The sequence below is a fragment of the Parasteatoda tepidariorum genome, chromosome 4, assembly GCF_043381705.1.
Source record: "Parasteatoda tepidariorum isolate YZ-2023 chromosome 4, CAS_Ptep_4.0, whole genome shotgun sequence".
Classification (NCBI taxonomy): domain Eukaryota; kingdom Metazoa; phylum Arthropoda; class Arachnida; order Araneae; family Theridiidae; genus Parasteatoda; species Parasteatoda tepidariorum.
Genome location: NC_092207.1, coordinates 84,340,888 through 84,362,598, shown reverse-complemented (window position 1 = coordinate 84,362,598; position 21,711 = coordinate 84,340,888). Strand labels below are relative to the sequence as shown.

Here is a 21,711-nt window from a genome sequence, read left to right as displayed (position 1 = left end):
GTCCCATTTTTTCTGCTCTATTTTTCAACTCCCATGGTAGGAATACCACGTCATTTTTAATCTATACAGACGACGTGGGCAGCTCCTGAACTGGTACCCCTCTTTCTCAGTCCTCACGCCACTACCATTAAGAGAACCTTCAGTCATGACGGAGCCAGGATCGAACTCACGACCCCCAGCTCTCCATCAGCGATGTGAGTGACGCTTTACCGACTGCGCCACCTGAGCGCAAACTACTAAACTTATTTAAATGTGCTTCTTGAACGGTCGAGCTAGAAGTAGGTAACTCAAATTTTTCTTTTAAAGAGCAGAGTAGCCTCGCCGTTGTGCCAAATACTCTATAGCGTGCGGGTAGCGGGTTCGAATCCTGCCATAACTTTTCATGCATCAGCGTGACATCTTTCTCTGACTTGATCTATTTGTGATTCAATCCAATAAGGTCATATAAGCAGTATTTTGTGATGAGCATAATGACTGAACGTGTGTGTGTAACGATAAATATTAATTATCTTTGAGTGTTTTATAATCAAAGCTGCCAAAAATTCTCCTCCTCTATCGTTCGTAAAAAAGTTTTCAAAATTAAACGGATTAAACTCAAGCATTGGAAAATTTTCGTATACACTTCTGGCATCATGTTTCTTAAATCACCCAAATACTGTCTTCAGAAGTTGTAAAATTAAAATTATTTTAAGATTATCTTGAATTAAGATTTCAGAAAAAGAATATTTCTCTGGTTTAAAAGTAAGTACCTTTCTTGTATATGTATAATATTTCTTCGAGTAATGAATATGTAAAAAAGAAGAATTCAGTAGTTTAGGAATGTGTTTAAAATTGATGATTGATCTCTAATTATTAATTTATGTATAAAAGTTCGGTAACTGGTTAAATCTTATTTTTAACATCATGTTTTTATTTTCAAATTTAAACTTGATTTTATTATAAAGATCTTTCGTGCTAGGAAACCAGATTATAAAGGGTAGCTATATTAATATATAAGTTATAAATATTATTGGATTTCCTTCTGTTGCCCTAATTTTGTTTTTTTTTCTTCAAAAAATAAATAAACAAATAAAATAAATATAAATAAATAAATGGAAAAAAAGACGAATTTTTTCTTTGTAAATTAAAGACAAAATGAAGCGTAAAATTTTGAAATCTTGTAATTTTTCATGTATTTTCAGTTTTTGATAGGTTGTAGCTTTTAAAATAATATCTACTTATGTCTGCACTCAGTCACCAAAACTTATTTACGGATCTCAGCAAAAATACCAACAATTCTATTAATTTCAGTCGATAGATTTGGAGACGTAAAAAATTCAAATAATTTTATTAAAAATATTTTTTTTTGTGTTTACGCTTGTAATAGTATTTTTCCAACATAAACAATTATTAATTAATTCATTAACCTGAATATTATGACTTCCAATAAAATTAATTCCAACTAGTATGACATCTATCATACGATCACAAAATGTAAATTCACGTCTGCCGGTTGAAAAAAGCGAATTTGATTGAACGAATTTTTCCAAATTTGATTAAAGCCCAGTTTCGAATAGTTGTCACTTCCCTAATTTTTTCTAAAATCACAGATTTTTTTCGTTAGCTCCTGGTATTTTTGATTAGTTGATTATTAGGCCGTCTAGGGGGAAATTTGTAGGTTGTATATGTTAATTTAACGTTGGCTAAATATTTTACCGTTTTTTTTGTTTGCTTTTTTGAAAAGTTAATACCTTGCCTACTTAAAGAGTCAAGTTCTAAAAATATTAAAACACGTTCTAAACAATTTTATTAAGAGGTTCCTACTTGGCAATATGGAAACGCAGAGCATTAACTGTGTATTTGGCTCTACTGTTACTTAGCCTTAATGTTGGTTGACGTTGAACAAGGATGAATCACCAAACCACACTCCAAAACACTACACATTATTCAGAAAAAAAAGAACAGTGTGGTGCTCTAGCGCAGTTGCTGATCCATTATGATTTTACGGAACCTGACTCATCGATCACAATATATTGCAGGTTACTGTATGTAACTAAAACAAAGAAAAACGAAAAACAGTCTAGATGGTCATCAGATAGTGTCCTGTCTTATTGCATGACATCGCAAAACCACACATAGCATAAAAGACTATGGCAAATCTACAGCAATCGAAATCGGAACTCTGGCAAATCTACAGCAATCGAAATCGGAACTCCATCTTCATCCACACACACTATGCCCATCCCCCACTGACGACCATTTCTTTCTAAATTTGGAATTTTTTTTTCATAAGAAAATTTAATTCCAAAAATGCTGTGGAGCAGGCTTTTCAGGAATTCATTGACTTTCCATTGTCTATTTAACACTTTCAGTTGTGTAATTAGGTATAAATACAAAACTGTACTTTTATTTACATAAATAACTTTTATAACTTTTGAATTATTCGTTCTGTTGACTTTGTTTTAGTGTCATTCGATTTACTGCAACAAAAAAAAAAATAAATAAATAAAAAATAAAAAAACTACGTTCGAAACAATATCTTATTTGCTTAGATCTTTTGCTTTTTGTAATCTACAAAGAATAATGGGAAAAATAATGAAACCACTCTCAATATGTTATTATAAAAATGCATATGGGATATAATTGGGAAACCCACTATAGTTCAAGTTTAAACAAATATTCGATAAGAACAGCAAGGGTGGACTGATCGAAAAGGCACGCTCCCCGTAGAACACCGAAGGCAAGCATCACTGGCTGCGGTCATTAAACAGGTGGGTGATCACTTTGATCAGCCAACGTAGGGACCGAGGGTGTGCGGTATCTGTCCTCGTTAAACTCTTCTACCATAAAGCGCTTGACTTCTCGTACAGGTTATTGGGCTATCGAAGCAGGGATCCCCTCTGCAGAGGATCAAAAGTGCGATGGCATATCTTCGTTTCATGCTCAGGGATGTTTCCCAGACCGTCGCCAATAGCCCATTGTGCAGTTCTAATGCGACGTAAATAAAGTACCTACCTACTTATGAACTGCAAGGAGGAAAAAAAACCCTAATAACTTTCGTTCTAAACATCGGATTTTCACAGATTAAGTCACTAAATGCCAATCTTAATGATTTAAAGTTGTAACCGCAAACTTGCTAATTAGTGCTAAGTATTGATCAAGTTATGAAATCGGACGTAAAAACGTACTTATTATCAATTGTTCAGCCGATTTAGATTTTGGACCCTTAAAATATTGGGAAAGGGATTAATCGGAATGTCTGGAGACTGGTTGAAAAAATGGAGCTTCTAATAGACATTTTCCTTTCTTCGTCATACCTCCTGAATCCTAAGTTCGTTTGTCCAAACATATTTTTTTACTATTCGTTTTAACACATTTTAGCCTAGTGCCCATTTAAAAGCACGAATTCCTTCTTCAGAGAAATAAAAAGTGATAGTACAGGGATGTCATTCATAAGATTGTGCAGAAACATGGTAGTTAGGTCTACCACATTTTACTTGGAATATAAATTTTTATATTTGGGTATTTAGTCAACTTTTTTGAAGCTAAATGTTAGGCAAATGAATGAAATATCCGCCTGACATAAACAAATATGTACTACCACTTTTTATCCTTAAGATGTTTTTCACATAAAGACCACTTTTTGTGTCTAGGCATTAACGGGTTGCACCATTTTGAACTGTGTAGCCTTAAATGACAAACTTTAACAAAAAATTGAACGAAATCGGTCAAATAGTTTCCGAATTATAAAATAATAAAAAAATATTTATATATATTTTTTAAAACTTTTATTTTTTAAGAGTTATTTGACCAATTTTGCTCAAATTTCGGATTTTGTTCTATAAAGTTGAAAAATTAAAAATGTAAAAATTTGTATACCATTCAATAAAATAAAATAAAATAAAATAAAATAAAAATTTTTTTTTCCACATTTTGCGAGCTTCAGAAATACATAACATACTACGTATTACAGGTTTTTTCTCAATTTTATTTCAAGTTTTATAAAAATTAATCAAAGTGAAGATGTAACACTTCAGATGCTATAACTAACGTAACAATCTTAGATACAATAAAACTTAGATTTAAGTCTTGTTTTTACTATTATGTTTGGAACAATTTAGAAAAAGTGCAAAATTGTATTATAAGTATTGAAATTACACTATGGATAAAATAAAGGTAATAATATGCGGCGTTGTTTTTTAAACCACAGGCATTAAAAGAAGAAAGATGAATCCTGAGTTTTCTAGTATGTCTTCCTCCACCATAGAATCCATAAGAAAAGCTGGTATAGGACGTCGTGGAGGTGTTAAAGTTCGTGGTGGAAGGTAGTTTAAACAATCTTGAAAATTTGGTATTTCACTCTACAATTTGTAAATAGAATTGACATCTCAAGATTATGCGCGATTTCCCTACTCTTCATATTTTCACTTTCTCTGTTGCCATGGTTTTGGCAAATCTCAGTAAAAAAAAATTTGACGTAGTCATGGTAACGGAGACTGGATGTGTAGGTGACCGGTGTGTAGAGAGTGAGGAAAGCACATAACTTTTAGACGCTTATTATATTTACAAAGAGTACTTTAAATATTATTTTACAACCGTCGTTGAACAGCCGACCCAATTTTGAGTTTACGACTACTAATGTCCAACTCCGTAGCTTGTAATTTTGAACCCAATCCAGAAGACAAGGGGACTCCTGGATAGAGTATTGGGAAAAATTTGCCTTCGTGGAGGACTTTTTAGTGGAGCTAACCCTCATTTGCGTTACATGGAAGGGAATATCACGAGAACCTCCCACGGTTAACCTGACTGCAAGGGGATTCTGACCCGTGATTCGTCTACCACTGAGGATATTTCACGTCAGCACTGTGGTCGGTGCAAGCCGGATTCGGAATTCGTATCGACTGGGATTCGAACTCGGTTTGCCTCACTGGAAGGCGAAAGCTCTATCCCCTGAGTTATCGCGGCTCTCTACTAAGAGTATCTTATTTTATAACCGTTGTTCAACAGCAGACCCAATCTTGGGTTTACGACTACTAATGTTCAACTCCGTAGTCTTGTAATTTTGACCTAATCCAGAAGACAAGGAAACTCCTGCATCAGTACCCCCAGAGGTATGACTTGTTATGGGAACATGGAGGACTTTGAGTCTCGACAGATCTAACGTGCATCAGTCACCATTTACTACACGGGGAGTCTTCGGCCGACTGGGATCGAACCCACGAACTCTTGGACATGGGCCCAGTGCTCTACCAACTAGGCTATCCCGGCCTTTCTACTAAGAGTATATCATAAATTGGAACGATATTTCAGCTTCTCAAAAGACTTCTTGCAAATATATCATTAGTTTTAATCATGTTTTGTATTAATATCGACGATTATTATTTCAGATTGTTTTCTCAAGTTATACTTTTCGTATGAGATGGTAAACTGTAATTTGAGCAAGATTTTCTAGCACAAAAGAGGCCTTCGCTAAACTAAGCAAGGCCCTAAATCTCTTAACCCTCTGACGCATAATTTTTATTAAACGCATTTTGTAATTTGTATTAATTTATTATAATGAAATGAAATGAATGAATAAGTGTAATAGAATTAAGGAATCAAATGAATGAATTGAGTAGAATGGAATTGAATGAGTTGAATGGAATAAATGGTATGAATGAATGGATAAAGGAAATAAATGAATGAATGAATAGCGTTTCAAGTAACAATAGAATGTATAAAATGGAATAAATTTTACTTTTCTAATAAAATTTCTGTTTCATTACGAGAAACAAAGATAATTACAAAGCATTTATGAGGGTTGGAGAGCGAAGCGAGCGAGGTGTGGGGTCTCCTAGCCATTGTAAAACATTAAATATTCCTGTTCGCTGTTGTTATGATACCTTAATTTAAAAATGATGCAATTATGTAAATGATTAATCATTAAATTGATGCATCATTTTCAAAAACAGTAACTGCTTTTAAAATAATGCATTATTTCCATCTGAAACTTATCACTGTTAACATGCATAAAATAATTTGTTCAGAATCGTTGAGATAATTACGGAAATGTTATTGTTTTGATTTGGATTCTAAAAGTACTTTACACAATACATTTATTATTGATATAAAATATTTCTAATCACATTTTCTAATTCTCTTTGAATTGAAAATCATAGTCGAGAATATAATTACCTTTTCAGTTAGTTATGTTGGTAGAAAAATCAATTATTCATTGCGCATGAAAAAAATTTCTACCAATTGTCTTCGCTTTTTCTTTTTCTAATTTAACCTGTTATAATGAATTGTTTTTGATCTATAAATAATGCATTATTCATATTATTATTTAACCATTGCATTGTCATCTGAATTTCTAAATTACACTTGTCTGTAATATAAATGGTTCAACATATAACATTCAAATTACACACATTATGTTTAATTATACCTCTAAAACTATCTTCTAGTATAAGAGGTTGGAACTGTCTAATACATTTTACTTTTATTGTATTTTCTTACATGAGTAATAAGTAATTACAATTTCGAAATCATTGATCAATTTTAACTTAATATTTTAGTTGCGGGAAGGTAAATTTTATTTTATGGAAGTTTAAAAGGAAAATTTGTAGCATTTAAAGCTATATAAAACAACTTTATCTACAATTGAATAAGCAATGATATGCGTGTGTGTACATTGAAAATTATTGCATATACTTTTTTTTAATACATATTTGTATCAGGGTAACTGGAAAATCCTGCATTTTGCAAATTGCCCAAGTCACTTTGCAATGTTTACAAGGATTCTTCATTAGGCTTAACAAATGATATCGATAGCTGATAAGAGCCGGGTTTTCCAATTAGCGTACGATCCAACACGTTTCCGTTATAATAATTAAAGTTTTTAAGAATTAGAAGATTTAAGCTTTTCAGAGTCTGATATCTTTATTATTATTTTGTTATCGTATTAATCAAACTTTATGTACTATAAGCGCATTTAATACATATTTCTTTAGTTTAATAGGAAAATTTAAGGAGCACAATTGGATATTAGGAGACTTCTTTTATGAAAATATGATAATTAAACTAAGAAAATACCAAGTTTTAAAGCAAAGCTTTTATGAACTGGAATGTACTGTTTTGAAAATTTTAAACTCATCCCCATTTCCCATTGAAGGAAAAAAATGGAGACAATACTAAAGTATTTCATTCTAGAATAGTTTTTCTACATCAAGTGATTCAGTTCAATGATTCGAATCAAGTGATTCCGATCCGTAATTTGTGTTAAGCGCTTTGGATCTTTGATTTGAAACAAGTGATTCAAATAACTTATTCAAATCATGGGATTCAATCAGTGATTTGAATCTGATTCAGGTAACTGATTCAAATCTGATTCAGGTAACTGATTCAAATCAGTGATTCAAATGAAATGAGTGAAGTCATTATTTGAATCATGTAGTTCTAATCACAGATCAGAATCATGCAATTCAGATCAGTGATTAATCACCAATTCAATTGAATTGATTCGGATCAGGGATTTAAATCCGAGATTCGAATCAAATGATTTCAAAAGCAATCTGAACCACTGATTAGAATCAAGTGATTCAAAATGCTTTTTGAATCAAGTGATTCTGACCACTTAATTTTGAATCATGTGATTCTGATTAGTGATTCGAGTCAAAGGATTCGAATCAGTGATTCAAATGATTTTAAACGCCTCTTTAACTGAACAGTGGTCTCATCTCAAACGGAAAAACAAACGATATCAGCGTTTTCAAACGCACTTTTTTCCCATTTGAGGAAGAAAAAAAATGGAGAAAAGACTAAAGCGTTCTAGGATAGTCTTTCTAAATCAAGTGATTTAATTTAAGAAGTAGTCGTCCACATTAACGAAACATAATTATTAAATTTTATATGTCCCGGAATAACATAAAAAGAAAAGTCTAAGACCATTTCTCATTGTTGACATTCTTGTTGGAAAGACAAATTATGTGATGGGATCCTTAATCAACAAATAAGAACCGAAAACTTTTGATTGTCGAGCTCATCAGCATAAAAATAGAGAGATTTCGCAGTTTTACGAATTATCTCGCGTGCTCTCGTACGTAAAGTTAGATGCGCATGCGCCAATCTACGCAATGCTTCAGATGCGCATACGCCAATGTCGGTGAAGTGCGCCTAATAAATATTAAAAAAGTAATGAAATAGTGAGCAAGCATGCGCAGTTGTTACATTCAAACTTACGTATGGGAGAGTGAGGGATGATACGTAAAACTGCAAAATCTCTCTATTAATGAAAATTATAATCTAACAGTATATACCTGTAAATTATTTGCTTATCTCTCATTTAACTGTATTTTTTTGTTGTTTTTTTTAACAAAAGTATTTAATATACATTGGCTTACGTTATCTTCAATTATTTTTTACTGTTATACAATTTATATTCAACTTAAGTTGACACACATCTTTCGTTACATTTTTATTAAAATGGATGGAAATAATGGTGACAGTCTAATTCGGTAGAATTTGTCTAGACAGTCTAATAATATACACTCATTACGCAACATTTATTGAATAACCATTTTACAATCATTAAACGGGAAATAAGTTATGCTTAGTTTTTGATAAATAATATTTATATGATATATTTTATATATAACTATCTACAGTCAACATACGAAATAAAAATTGTTACAAAAAGTTTTTTTTTCTCTAATTGTCAAGAAAATTAATAATAACTTAACGCACTATTGCTAAATAATCTCGTTGGTGGAAAAGATTTAACGAGTTTTTATAGTAACTAAAAATTAAATAATTTTTAAAAAAAAAAAGTCTTGTGAATAAAAGTTGCAATAGTAATTAAGCAAAATGATTAGATTTAAATTTTATTCTGATAGAATTTAAGACTAAATCTGTTTTAACAGAACAGAGCATTTTGGGATAATTTTAATAGAATAAGTTTTAATTTTGGTTTATTTAACTGTTTATCATGAGTAATCTAATATGATTCAGTTAGTTATGATAAATCAAGCAATCGTGGGCGCTGGTGAGCGGCCATGAGCGGGAAGGGTTTGCTGCGACAAAAAGCGTTAAACAATGACATTTGTATCCTAATGTGAATTAAGTTTTTAACAGTGCCGAAAAAAAACGAATGATAAGTAAATAAATAAATAAACGGACTAACCTGAATAACTTTTGAACTAATAATCGTATCATAACGTTCTAAAACTCATTTTTAATGGTTCGAGGAGGTAACCTCAAATATGCTAATTAATTAGTGTAGACGATATTTTAAGTTACGAAATTAGACAAAAAAACGTACTTTCTCTGAATAAATATTCCTGTTTTTCCCGACGAATTCGAATTTCTGACTTCCGAATTATAAGGAGTAGCAGCAATCTGCGAAATTTGGTCCCCATAGTTTGGTCGAAAGAGCTGTCCAAAATTTGGATCCCTTAATGTTAATTTTATTTTTTGCGTATTTCGTCATATCTCGAGAACCTTTAAATCGAATTGAAAATTTTTCACACAAAACTATAAAATTCGTTTGTCCGAAGATAATTCCATTTAAAAAATATAAGTTATAGTAAATATTTATTATCTTTATTGTTTTATTTAATAATGGTCGAAAATGTTTTAAATAGTAAGGCCTTCTTTAAAATTCGATTTCTCTGGAACTATTCGACCGATTCTGTTCAAATTTTGTATTTTGTCACGTAAATTTACATCCTTTAAATTTATGTAAAATATTTTATACTTTACAGTTTAAAGCTTTTTCGACCATTATTAAATAAAACAATTAAAAACAATAAATATTAACTAAAAGTTATATTTTGCATGGGATTATCTTTGGATGAACGAATTTTATAGTTGGATGCAAATTTCTTTAATTTGCTTAATAAGTTTTCGAGGTATTTCGAAATATGCAAAAAATAAAATTAACATTAAAGGGATCAAACTTTGGACCGCTCTCCTGACAAACCTATGGGGACCATATTACCCAGATTGAGACTATCCCATATATTTTGGGGTCAGAAATCCGAACCCGTCTACAAAAAAGGCATGATTATTCAGAAGAAGTACGTTTTTGTGTCCGATTTCATAACTTAAAATATAATCTGCACTAGTTAATTAGCATATTCGAGGTCACACCCTCAGACTTCTAAGATTAAGTCCTAGAACGTGAAAGTCCGATCTTCGGATCAAAAGTTATTCAGGGTGGTCCGTTTTTTATTTCGGCACTGTATATGTATCATTGATGCTTTTGAACTTAGAGGTGATTTATATCTGTTCCTAGTACACTTTTTACCATTAAATTATCTTAGTAGTGTTCCATACTTTTAGTATTCCAAAATATTTAAAATTGTTCTCTTCTAACATTTGAGTTGTTTGATGTATTTTATAGATTACCACCTGTTAAAATACATAATGTGCTGTCAAGAAAGAAAACGATTGCACCAAAAATTCCACAGAAACGAACGGAAGTGAAGAAAGAAAAAATGTAAGTGAAATTCGAACTTCTTCTACGAGCAGGTTTCTTATTTCATTAAAATTAAGTTTAAATGTGTAATTTTGATAATATCTAGTTTTAATAAATCACTCAAAGTTTTATTGCATTGTTGTCAAACTCATAACTTAGAAGTTATTACAAATTTTCAAATTAAGGAAAAAAATCTTTTTATACGTACCAAAATTAATTTTTGTTCAATTTTTAAGTTAAATTTCGAATTTCAAAAATATAATTTTTCCAGAACTCGAAAAAGCCAATTTATTCTAATTGATATTGACAAAGCTATGTGAAGTGCAATGCGTTGATAAATAGGAAAAGTATGATTAAAAAATTTAATGAAAATCAATAGCATAAACTTTTGTGACTGATTATTCAATGTTAATTTTTGTTTAATTGTATTCCAGATATTACAAAAATAAATCAAATAAAATAAGATTTATTTTTTTGTTTAAGAAAGCGGTATTTTCCTTAAGAAACCGATGCATATTTCTTTGTTCGGAAAACTGGTACTAAATGTACAGTCAGTAAAAAAAGAAAGGAAAGAAAAAAGAAAGAAAGAAAGAATATGAAAAGCGGATTACCCATATATCGTTTGAATAGTTGGTCGGATTTTTATTCTGTAAAGTGTTATGGCAATATCTCAAAGAACTCTCTTAAATTATGTATAACAATCAAGTGTAACCGTGGCGAAATATGCTTATTTTGACGCAAAAACGCCTTTTTTTTCGGAAGAAGCAAATAATTTTTTTTATTTCTTTGAGTTATTTAACGCACAAAAATAACTCATGAATTCAAATTTCATGAAGTTCTGACGACTACAAAGAAAAAATGGAATATCGAAGCTTTTTGGTATTGGTTGAAACAGATTTTAAGCGTCACGCAGTAATCGAGCTACCCTTTAAGTAATTCATAGCATAAACTTACAATTGCTTATAGTAGTGTTTCCCAAACTTATGACTTTTTTGTACCCTTTCTAAATTTTTCGTAACGCTGTGTACCACTAATAAAAAAGTGAACATATTTTTTACTATATAAAAATTGCAATAAAGTTTAAAATCACAACTGGCTGTTGATACCACTAATTATTAACTGTTAACTCTGCAAAAAAATGGCCAATAGAAAAATACGTAATCATAAATTTTCATGGCCAGCTTTATTTTAAAATAAAAATTTTTGAAATTTTCGTTTGTTGCAAGATATTTCGAATAAGAACGGGTACCCCGGCTAAACTGTTCCCGTACCCCTGGGGGTACGCGACGCGTACCACACTTTGGGAAACACTGGCGTATAGTAAAGTAAATGCGACCCAAATTAAAATAATAAATAATAAGTGATAAAACTTTTTTCATAGTTATTCATTCCGTAAACTTGTCAACTTACGCGGATAAGTAAAACTGATCCTAGATTAAGGAAATAAATGAAAAGTAGTAGCAAGATTTGAGTTATTCATTGCGTAAACCTATCAATCGGTACTAGGATGTAAATCTGACCCCAAATTAAATAGATAGTGGCAGTGACATTTTCTTTCCTCAAACGAAAAACTAGGAAAAGAAAGTATTTTCTTTTTATCTGACTATTTGGTCTTGCCGTATTAAATGTATATTATTCCTGGAATTTAGATGTTTTTTTTTTCTCCATTTAACTCGTACGCATTAAAAATGCACTATTAGAAAAGCTTTTAAAGAGAGAAATGAAACTTTAGACGTTATTAGATTAGGAATAGATACTATTTAGGTCTTGCATTCAAAAAATAAATGACTGAACTGATGCAATTTGGCGATGTAATCTCAAAATGGAGTAATATTTGGACTATTTGGTCTTGCCGTATTAAATGTATATTATTCCTGGAATTTAGATGGTTTTTTTTTCCATTTAACTCGTACGCATTAAAAATGCACAATTAGAAAAGCTTTTAAAGAGAGAAATGAAACTTTAGACGTTATTAGATTAGGAATAGATACTATTTAGGTCTTGCATTCAAAAAATAAATGACTGAACTGATGCAATTTGGCGATGTAATCTCAAAATGGAGTAATAAATACTAAATACAAATACATTCCATAGTTCATTTTTTAAATTAGTTTTTAAACACCTTTTCATTATATTACACATTCGTCTTTCTGCTGAAACCTTAAAAATTTTTGTGAACGAATTTTTGTAATTTCACTGATATATTAAAAGACATGAAGAGAAACATGACACATTAAAGTAACCAATTTTTGAACCTATATAAGCGGTTAAACAATAAAAGAAAGCTTTTCAAAATTTTGTCTGCTCCGTATTTTGGGAAGGAGAAAGCCGAATTCTATGAAAAAAGTATTTTTTAGAAAAAGAGCATTCTTTGGCAAAAAAAGCATGTTTCGACTCTGTTACAATTAACTGTTCTGCTTATTTCTAGAGTTTTCTGAGAGATATTACTAAAGCACTTTACAGAATGAAAATCCAACCAACAGTTTAAAAGTTATAAGAATGATCCGTTTTTTTCCATGACTGTATATTTTGAAACCAAACTTTTGACAGTATGAAAATAGTAAATTTCTAACATAATTAAGAAAATCATAACAAAACAAAAAAATGAANCTCGCACGCATTAAAAATGCACTATTAGAAAAGGCTTTTAAAGAGAGAAATTTCCAACTTGTTTTTTTCCAGCTGGTAAAAAGTGCAACTCCAGTGGGGCTAGTCCTCCCCATCTATTTGATTGCCTGGATGTCACCATGGAAGAGGTTCTTGAGAGACCTCTCCTTTTCCTCGATTTTCTGAAGACTCACGGCCTCATGGATCTGGTATAGCTCCGCTGCGCTATCCCACATGGGATTGGAAGCAACAAAGAGAGAAATGAAACTTTAGGCGTTATCAGACGAGGAATAGATACTATTTAGCTCAGACGAGGAATAGATACTATTTAGCTCTTGCATTCAAAAAATAAATGACTGATGTGCTGCAATTTGGCGATGTAATCTCAAAATGGAGTAATAAATACTAAATACAAATACATTCTATAGTTCATTTTTTTAAATTAGTTTTTAAACACCTTTTCTTTAAAATACGCATTTGTCTTTCTGCTGAAGGCTTAAAAATTTTTGCGAACGAATTTTTGTCATTTCACTAATCTATTAAAAGACATGAAGAGAAACATGACACATTAAAGTAACCAATTTTTGAACCTATATAAGCGGTTAAACAATAAACGAAAGCTTTTCAAAATTTTGTCTGCTCCGTATTTTGGGAAGGAGAAAGCCGAATTCTATGAAAAAAGTATTATTTTTTAGAAAAAGAGCATTGTTTGACAAAAAAGAGCATATTTCGCCACTTTTATGGTTAACTATTCTGCTTATTTTTAGAGTTTTCAGAGAGATATTACTAAAGCACTTTACAGAATGAAAATCCAACTAACAGTTTAAAAGTTATAGGATTGATCCGTTTTTTCCCGTGATTGTATATTTTGAAACCAAACTTTTGACAGCATGAAAATAGTGAATTTCTAACAACGAAAATCATGAAAAAAAAAAAAAAAAAAAACATTAATGNAACAAAAAAAAGAATTCAAAAGGATTTCTGAAATTATTTGCCATTTTACAATAAATTTATATAAATATATAAATAATTTTAAAACTATTATTTTTTTAATGCACTGGCTCGCTGTCTTCTTTTCATAAGTACGAGTCTGACAGTTAAGAGGCCACTAAATGATCATTTAGCGTTTATTTTGTTTCAGTTCCTTTTGAGTTTTGCAACCGAATTAGTTTATAACACTGTTGGACTTTACAATTAATACATGGGGATGAAATGAGTCATTTCCTTTTTGAACACTAGACGTTATATACAATCTCTTCCTACCTCAGATGCGATGAAAAAAGTGTGAAAAAAGCATTAAGGCAAACGTCACGAGAAAAAACGTCAGATGCGAAAAAAAACGTGTGAGAAACATCAAGGCAAACACCAAGAGAAGAAACGTTCAATGAGAAAGAACGTGAGAAAAACATCATGACAAACGTTATGAGAAAAACGTCCAATGAGAAAAAAAACGTTCAATTAGAAAAAATGTGAGAAAGACATCAAGGTAAACGTCATGAGAAAAAAAGCTCGATGAGAGGAAACCATGAAGGCAAATATAAAGAGAAAAAACGTTTATTAAGTAGAAAATGAAAGAAAAACATCAAAGTAAACGTTATGAGAAAAAACTCTCAATGAGAAAAAAAAATGCGTGAAATACATCAAGGCAAAAGTTTTGAGAAAAATGTCCAATGAAAAAAAAATGTGAGAAAGACATCAAGGCCAACGTCATGAGAAAAAACGTCCAATGAGAAAAACCAGAAAAACGTTCAATGAGGAAAAACGTGAGAAAGACATCAAGGCAAACGTCATGAGAAAAAACGCTCGATGAGAGGAAGCCATCAAGGCAAGCGTAATGAGAAAAGATGTTTATTAAGAAAGAAACGAAGTTAAAACATCAAAGTAAAAGTTATGAGAAAAAACGCTCAATGAGAAGAAAATGCGTGAAAGACATCAAGGCAAACGTCATGAGAAAAACGTTCGATGAGAAAAAATGCGCGGAAAACATAAAGCCAAACATCATGAGAAAAAACGTTCGATAATAAAAATTGCTCGAAAAACATGAAGCCAAACATTATGAGAAAAAACGTTCGATGAGAAAAAATGCGCGAAAAACATAAAGCCAAACATCATGAGAAAAAATGTTCGATGAGAAACGTTGCGTTTTTGACGAATGTGAAACAGTCGTTTGTGATTCCTGTTATACAGACTCTAAAAAATGGCGATATGGTGGAAACAAACCTTTTTTAACTATCGTTTTATCCGTTTGGTCAAGCAAACAATATTTTTCAATAATTTATTTGAAACAAGTCATACGTAATGTGTTCTGTGGAAATAAAAATAACTCTTATGTTTAAGAAAGGTTTTGGTAAAAAAATTCGTTTCTCACCCTGTATTCCTCGATCAAAGCTGCATGTAAACGGAATAATCCTTGTTCACGAGTTCGTCAACTGTAATGAACATAACTCCCCTGTTCGATTAAGTTTACCTCAATAAATTGAAGAGTTTGTATTCGTGACCTAATTTGTGTTCCTTTAGAACATGAGGGAGAGTGTTGATTGATTGTTTAGGAAGAAATCCACCGATCAATACGAAAGAATATTAAAGTGGATGAATATGACATAGTATCCATTAGAGTCACAAAGTTGAAAGAAGAAGCTAGTCGCATTGATGTGCCCATTACAGAGCAATTGCTTTTATTGATTGGAAAGAAAGCCACCTGATGTTTTGTAGTCTGTGTTTTGTAGTATTTCAAAAGCATAACATGTTTCATACATATTTTTTATATTTAATTTAGATAATGAAGTGATTAAATTAGAGTCAATTAAGTGTATGGTATCCAAGGCATTTATACAGCAATTAACGTAATTAATTCATCATAATGCTTTTGATTTTTTTTAAATATCTACTTTATAATTGTAATTTGTTTATTACTTTGCTGTAAATGCCATTGTTTTCATAAATGAAAAGTAACATTTGAAAATACTCACGATATTTGTGAGCATTGACATTTTTTTTAGTTACCTTTAAGCAAAAAGCATTAACAAGTTCTTCCAAGTGATTAAATGTATTTTTTTATATCCGTATTTTTATCGTGTCTGTATAATTGAAGAGCTTTGAATGAAGATTATATTAATTTGAAAATTCTCACATCTGCTTAATTACGTGTAAGTGTGGAACATAGATGTATTCTAGTTATTAAGTTATTAAGTGGATTCTGTAGGTCCGTATTTTTACTATGGTCGCACATTTGAAAAGCTTGAATCAAAGAACATGTTAAGTAACATTTTGAAAATACGCACATTTGTAATTCCTGGAAATATCTTTTAGTTGTCTGTAACTGTTATTAAACAGTTGCCTGTAACTGTGGAACATTCTACCAAGTTATTAAATGGATTCTGTATATCCGTATTTTTATTCAACTGTAAAATCAGTCTACGGGCTTGGAATGAAGAACATGTTAAGAAACACACATTTGAAGGAATATTTGAAGGAATATATAGCTTTCACATTTGAAGAAATATATAGTTTTCAGTTACTTGTAGGCGAAGAACTTTTACTTCTTCATCCAAACTATTAAATGGTTTCTGTATATGCGTATTTCTTTAAAGCCGAATAATTGAAGAGTTTATAATGAAAAGCATGTTGAGTAGTTATCTGGAAATACTCACATATGAGGGCATTGATAGCTTTTAGTTATCTCTGGGCGAAGAACTTTTATTTATTCATCCAAACAATAAATAGTTTATGTATATGAATATTTTTATTATGGCTATGCAATTGAAGAATGTAAACGTGTTACGGCGAAATTATAAAATACTCATATTTTAGGGCATTGAGAAGTTTTAGTTACCTGTAGGCAAAGAATTTTTATTTATTCATCCAAACTATTAAATGGTTTCTGTATATGCGTATTTTTATTATGGCTATGCAATTGAAGAGCTCAAAATGATAAACAATGGAAAATTTTTAAAATACTTACATTTGTGGACATTGGGAGTGTTTAGTTACGTGCAATTGTAGAAGATTAATTTATTCTTCAAAATTATTAAACAGATTCTACATATCTATTAATTTATTAAGGTCATACAATTGGGTATAATATGAAAAAAACACAACTACTTCGATTTAGTAGGAACAACATATGACGCAATGCTAAACGAATGGAATTTAGTTGTTGTTTATTTAGTTATTGTTATTAGTAGTTGTTGTTATTTGTTTTAGTTGTTGTTGTTTATTTAGTTGTATTTAGTTTCAATAACTTTTCTTTATAATGCAATAAAATCTGGCGAGCAGCTATTTAAACGATCGAACACTTCGTTTGTTTATTTGTGGCTTGAAGTTAGGCTCGCAGAAAATGCCGTTCATGGGTTAAATTTAGTAGGAACAACACAACCTGTGACGTAGGCTATATTATACCCAATTGAAGAGTTTAGAATGAAGGACATGATAAGTAATAATTTGGAAACACTCTGGTATTTGCGAACCTTTAGAATATCGTTTAATAATCTGTGAAAGTAAAACATTAATTTAATTTTATAAATTATTAAATGGAACTGTTTTCAACGAAAAAGATGTTTTAAAATATTCCCTTGTAACTAATATTCTAAGTTTCTAAAATTTTCTCAAATTCACTAAAATATCGTTTTACATATTCTTTTATAACGATCTTCAACTTTATCTGACTGATTTTATAATCGAAAAAAAAACACTTCATGAGTATGATTCCAACAAAATTATTAAAAAAAAACGTTAGAGAAGAATACGTCAAACGAAGCATTTATCGATTAAAAAATTGATCAAACGATTTGCATTCATTTTGTGACATGTTTTGAAAAAGACATTTATTTTATTGCTAGTGCATTCAATTTGGAATACAATGTATTTTATTTCATTACAGATATAATATCCAACGCATTTTAAGAGGCAATTTGTTATGACATTCAGTCTATCATTTCTAATATTTTATAAAATATTCATTTGTAACTAATATTCTAAGTTTCTAAAATTTTCTCAAATTCACTAAAATGTCGTTTTACATGTTCTTTTATAACGATCTTCAACTTTATCTGACTGATTTATAATCGAAAAAAAAACACTTAATGAGCATGATTCCAACAAAATTATTAAAAAAACGTTAGAGAAGAATATGCCAGACGAAGTATTTATCGATTAAAAAATTGATCAAATGATTTGCATTCATTTTGTGGCATGTTTTGAAAAAGACGACATATATTTTTTGCTAGTGCATTCAATTTGGAATACAATGAATTTTATTTCATTACAGATATTATATCCAACGCATTTTAAGAGGCAATTTGTTATGATATTCAGTCTATCATTTTTAATATTTTAAAAGTGTATTGATTTTATTTCATTTTTTTTTTTACAATTCCATTATAAGTATTATTGGAAAATATCGAAATGAAAAACATGTTTGTAGTAGAAGGAAAAACATGTTTGTATTGGAAAATATCGAAATGAAAAACTTGTTTGTTTGATTACATATTTGACAGTTCTTAATTTCCGAAGAAGCCTTTAGTATTAATTGTGTTTGGGTAATAATGGTAATATCAGAAGTAATTTTATCAAAGAAAGATGAGGAAATTGGCAACAATTGAGGTGGTATAAAAGAACTTATTTTTTTAATCTCTAGTTATGATTATCGACAAATCGAACGCAATTGGAAATGTCTGTGATACGCCTGCATTTCCCGTTCAATATACTGCAAGTGAATTGCTCAAATAATAATAAAAAAATGTTTTCTAGTTTGAATTATATCGTATGATTTAAATAATTTATTTAATAATGTATTTTACTAACTTTTTTAGTATAAAGTTTAACGCTTCATGCTTTGACTCTTTCAAGATGTAAAAATTAATCTCTGTCAGTATCTGATGCATCTTAAAATGTTACGGTATGGATTCTATGTAACAGTATTGGTAGTGTAGGGAGGACTTTATTTTTTAGGATTCTATAAATTTTCGGAAACAAAGAAGCGAAAAAAAGAAAATGGTTTAACATTTTGGGGATAGTTTTCTTCATATTTTATTGAAATATTACATTCTTCACATTGTCAAAAAATATTACTTTTTATGATATTAAAGCTTTTTGAATCCTATGCAGGGAGTTTTTCTCATTATATATTCATTCTATTTTGGTTTCATTAATAAGAAATCAAAATACATATTAAGCAGTGAATATAGGAAAAGTTAAGCGCAATGGTATCAATCGAAGTATTCCTGTACAATTAAATGAGAAATTCATAATTACCATAAACATTGTTTGACTCAGTTGGAGGATTATTTAACTTATTTCCAGGGGAAAAAAAGTTTTTCGGAGATTGGGGCTTTCTATTATGTTGTGATTGCAATGTAAACAAAATCAACCACAACATACAGTTAAACATATCCTCAGAAATAAATCTCTCACTTTTTTTTTCTTCACAGTAACCCTTGAGCTGCGTTTCATGAATTTTTTTAGATTCATTTTGTCACGAAATTACGTGATTTGTGACGAAACGTGAACTCCCAAATAAGAAACGAAAATGTTTAAGGAGTCTCATTGGAGTGCATTGTGGGAGATTGACAAGTAGTATGACAAAATATTTCTTTACATTTGACGAAGTTCATTTCTTTGAAGAAATGCTGATACTTATTTTGCCACTTTGACGAAATGTTAGCTCGCAGCATTTGCCAGTCTCATTAACATACAGTTAAAAGTCAATTTTATATGGAAATAAAGCTCTAAGAGTCAGAGTAATTTGGGTAATAAAACCACCTCACTTGGAATGTGGTCAAGGTAAGAAGCACGACTTCATGTAATCGTACGTTTTTGTTATAATTGTGCAACTATTTACGTATGCTATTTCAAAGAGTTTAAGCATATTCTGTTCAATTGATTTATTTCTAGTGACAAAGAGGCTTTTGATGAATTGCCATTTAGAGAGGATGCTAAGTATAGGGAGACACGAGATAGAGGGCGTGGTCGTGGAAGAGGAGCAAGAGTGTATATTCAAACTGAAGGAACTTTATTTGGAGATGGCACTGCTTGTAAAGCTAAATCTGGTCAGTAACAAAAAATTTAATTGCTATGTACCTTTTTCTCTTTAAAAAAAAAGTTTTAATTTAATGTTTATTTTTCAAAATGTTTCAAAAACAGTATTTAAATCCTTAAATGGAATTTTATTTGGAGATATCACTGCTTATAAAGCTACATCGGGTTAGTAACAGAAAAATTAATAGCTATGTACCTTTTTATCTTTAAAAAAAAGTTTTAATTTAAGGTTTATTTTTTTAAATAACCGTTAGTTGTGTCAATGCAACTATTTTAGTGGTAGGTCAACCGACCCTTATAATTCAAAGGCAGATAATGACAAATTAAAAACCGTAAGAAAATATTAAAAATTAAACATTAATTATTAAAATAGGCTAACAGGTCCTAATAAGTAATTGTTTAAAGAGGTCAGAACAAGCAGATAAAACATCCAAGAGTCGTCAATAAAAACAGTACGACTCAAGTATTAAAAATAGTAAAATCCACAGCAGCATGTCGATTAAAACCAAACCTGAAAACAAGACACAAACAGCACCAACACAAGGCGAAACTCCGTGTGAGGATCGAATGCTACAATGATTTCGAAAATCCAAAGGTTGTGAGATAAAAATAGTAAAATACATAAGGCAGTAGGGGAGAGGGGGCACATGTGAACAAATTTTTTTATTTCTTCATTTTTTAAAAAATATCATAAATTTTTCACAGTAAAGAAGTCCATATGTTTAAATAGACTTTTCTTTGTCTTATGGAATTTTTTGAGATTTTTCAAAAAAATATTTCTTTACTTTATGATATTTTAGAAAAATGACTTCAATTGTTCACATGTGCCCCCAATAGGGGCACATGTGAACATGTCTGGGGCACATATGAACAAGATAAAAAACGCAAAGCAATCATCATATTTCAAAGAAAAAAATCTTTAATATAAGAGATATAGATAAGCATTATACTGAAGGGCTTGTAGCTTACTATGTGAATTTAAATTGTATAACAGTACTGTGAATAGGAAAATAATTTTTCAGCTGCACAATAATTTTTCCGCAGTTGGGTTATTCGCAACTTCATGTTCCTCAGGAGTTGTAATGGGCCTTTTTCTTTTTTCTCTGATACTCTTTCTTCCTTTTTTTTTTTCATTTTTTCTATCTTTTCATTTGTAGCTTTAGCAATTCTGTCTTTCTCAGGTGTATCAGTTAATATTCGTGATGTGCGATCAACCATTTAATAAAAAATATAAAAAAATTTAAGAAAAAATTAATAAATTAATTATGGAAAATCAAATAATAATAATTTTAGATGCATACATATTTTTTAAGCTTATAATATAATGAGGATGATAATCTTAATACTATGTAGGGGCACATGTGAACTGTTCACATCTGCCCCAGATGTTTTGTTCTCAAGTGCCCCATCATCCTTCTTAAACCTAACTTGAAAAATAAAGAATTTTTAATTGGGTAAAAAAAAAATAATTGTCATAAACTTACCTGAATGTTCATATAATGGTCTGCAATAGTTAATTTTAGTTTATTAGTTGATTTATACTATGCTTTCACTTGAAGAAGCGAGTGATTATAATATATACAACACCAGCTGATATAAGGAAATTGTCAGAATAGAACAACAAAATGTCTCAT

General features: G+C 30.4%; 1 protein-coding gene across 1 annotated transcript in view; it reads left to right on the top strand.

The window, feature by feature from the left end:
- Positions 1-619: 619 nt before the first annotated feature.
- The window catches only part of LOC107452125 (DNA-directed RNA polymerase III subunit RPC4), a 33,945-nt gene continuing 12,853 nt past the window's right edge, over positions 620-21,711 (top strand). The window contains exons 1-4 of the mRNA XM_016068441.3: positions 620-741; positions 4,190-4,304; positions 10,361-10,456; positions 19,934-20,088. Coding sequence (XP_015923927.2) covers positions 4,207-4,304; positions 10,361-10,456; positions 19,934-20,088 — 349 coding nt within the window. The 5' untranslated portion in view covers positions 620-741; positions 4,190-4,206. The remainder of the gene's footprint in view (positions 742-4,189; positions 4,305-10,360; positions 10,457-19,933; positions 20,089-21,711) is intronic.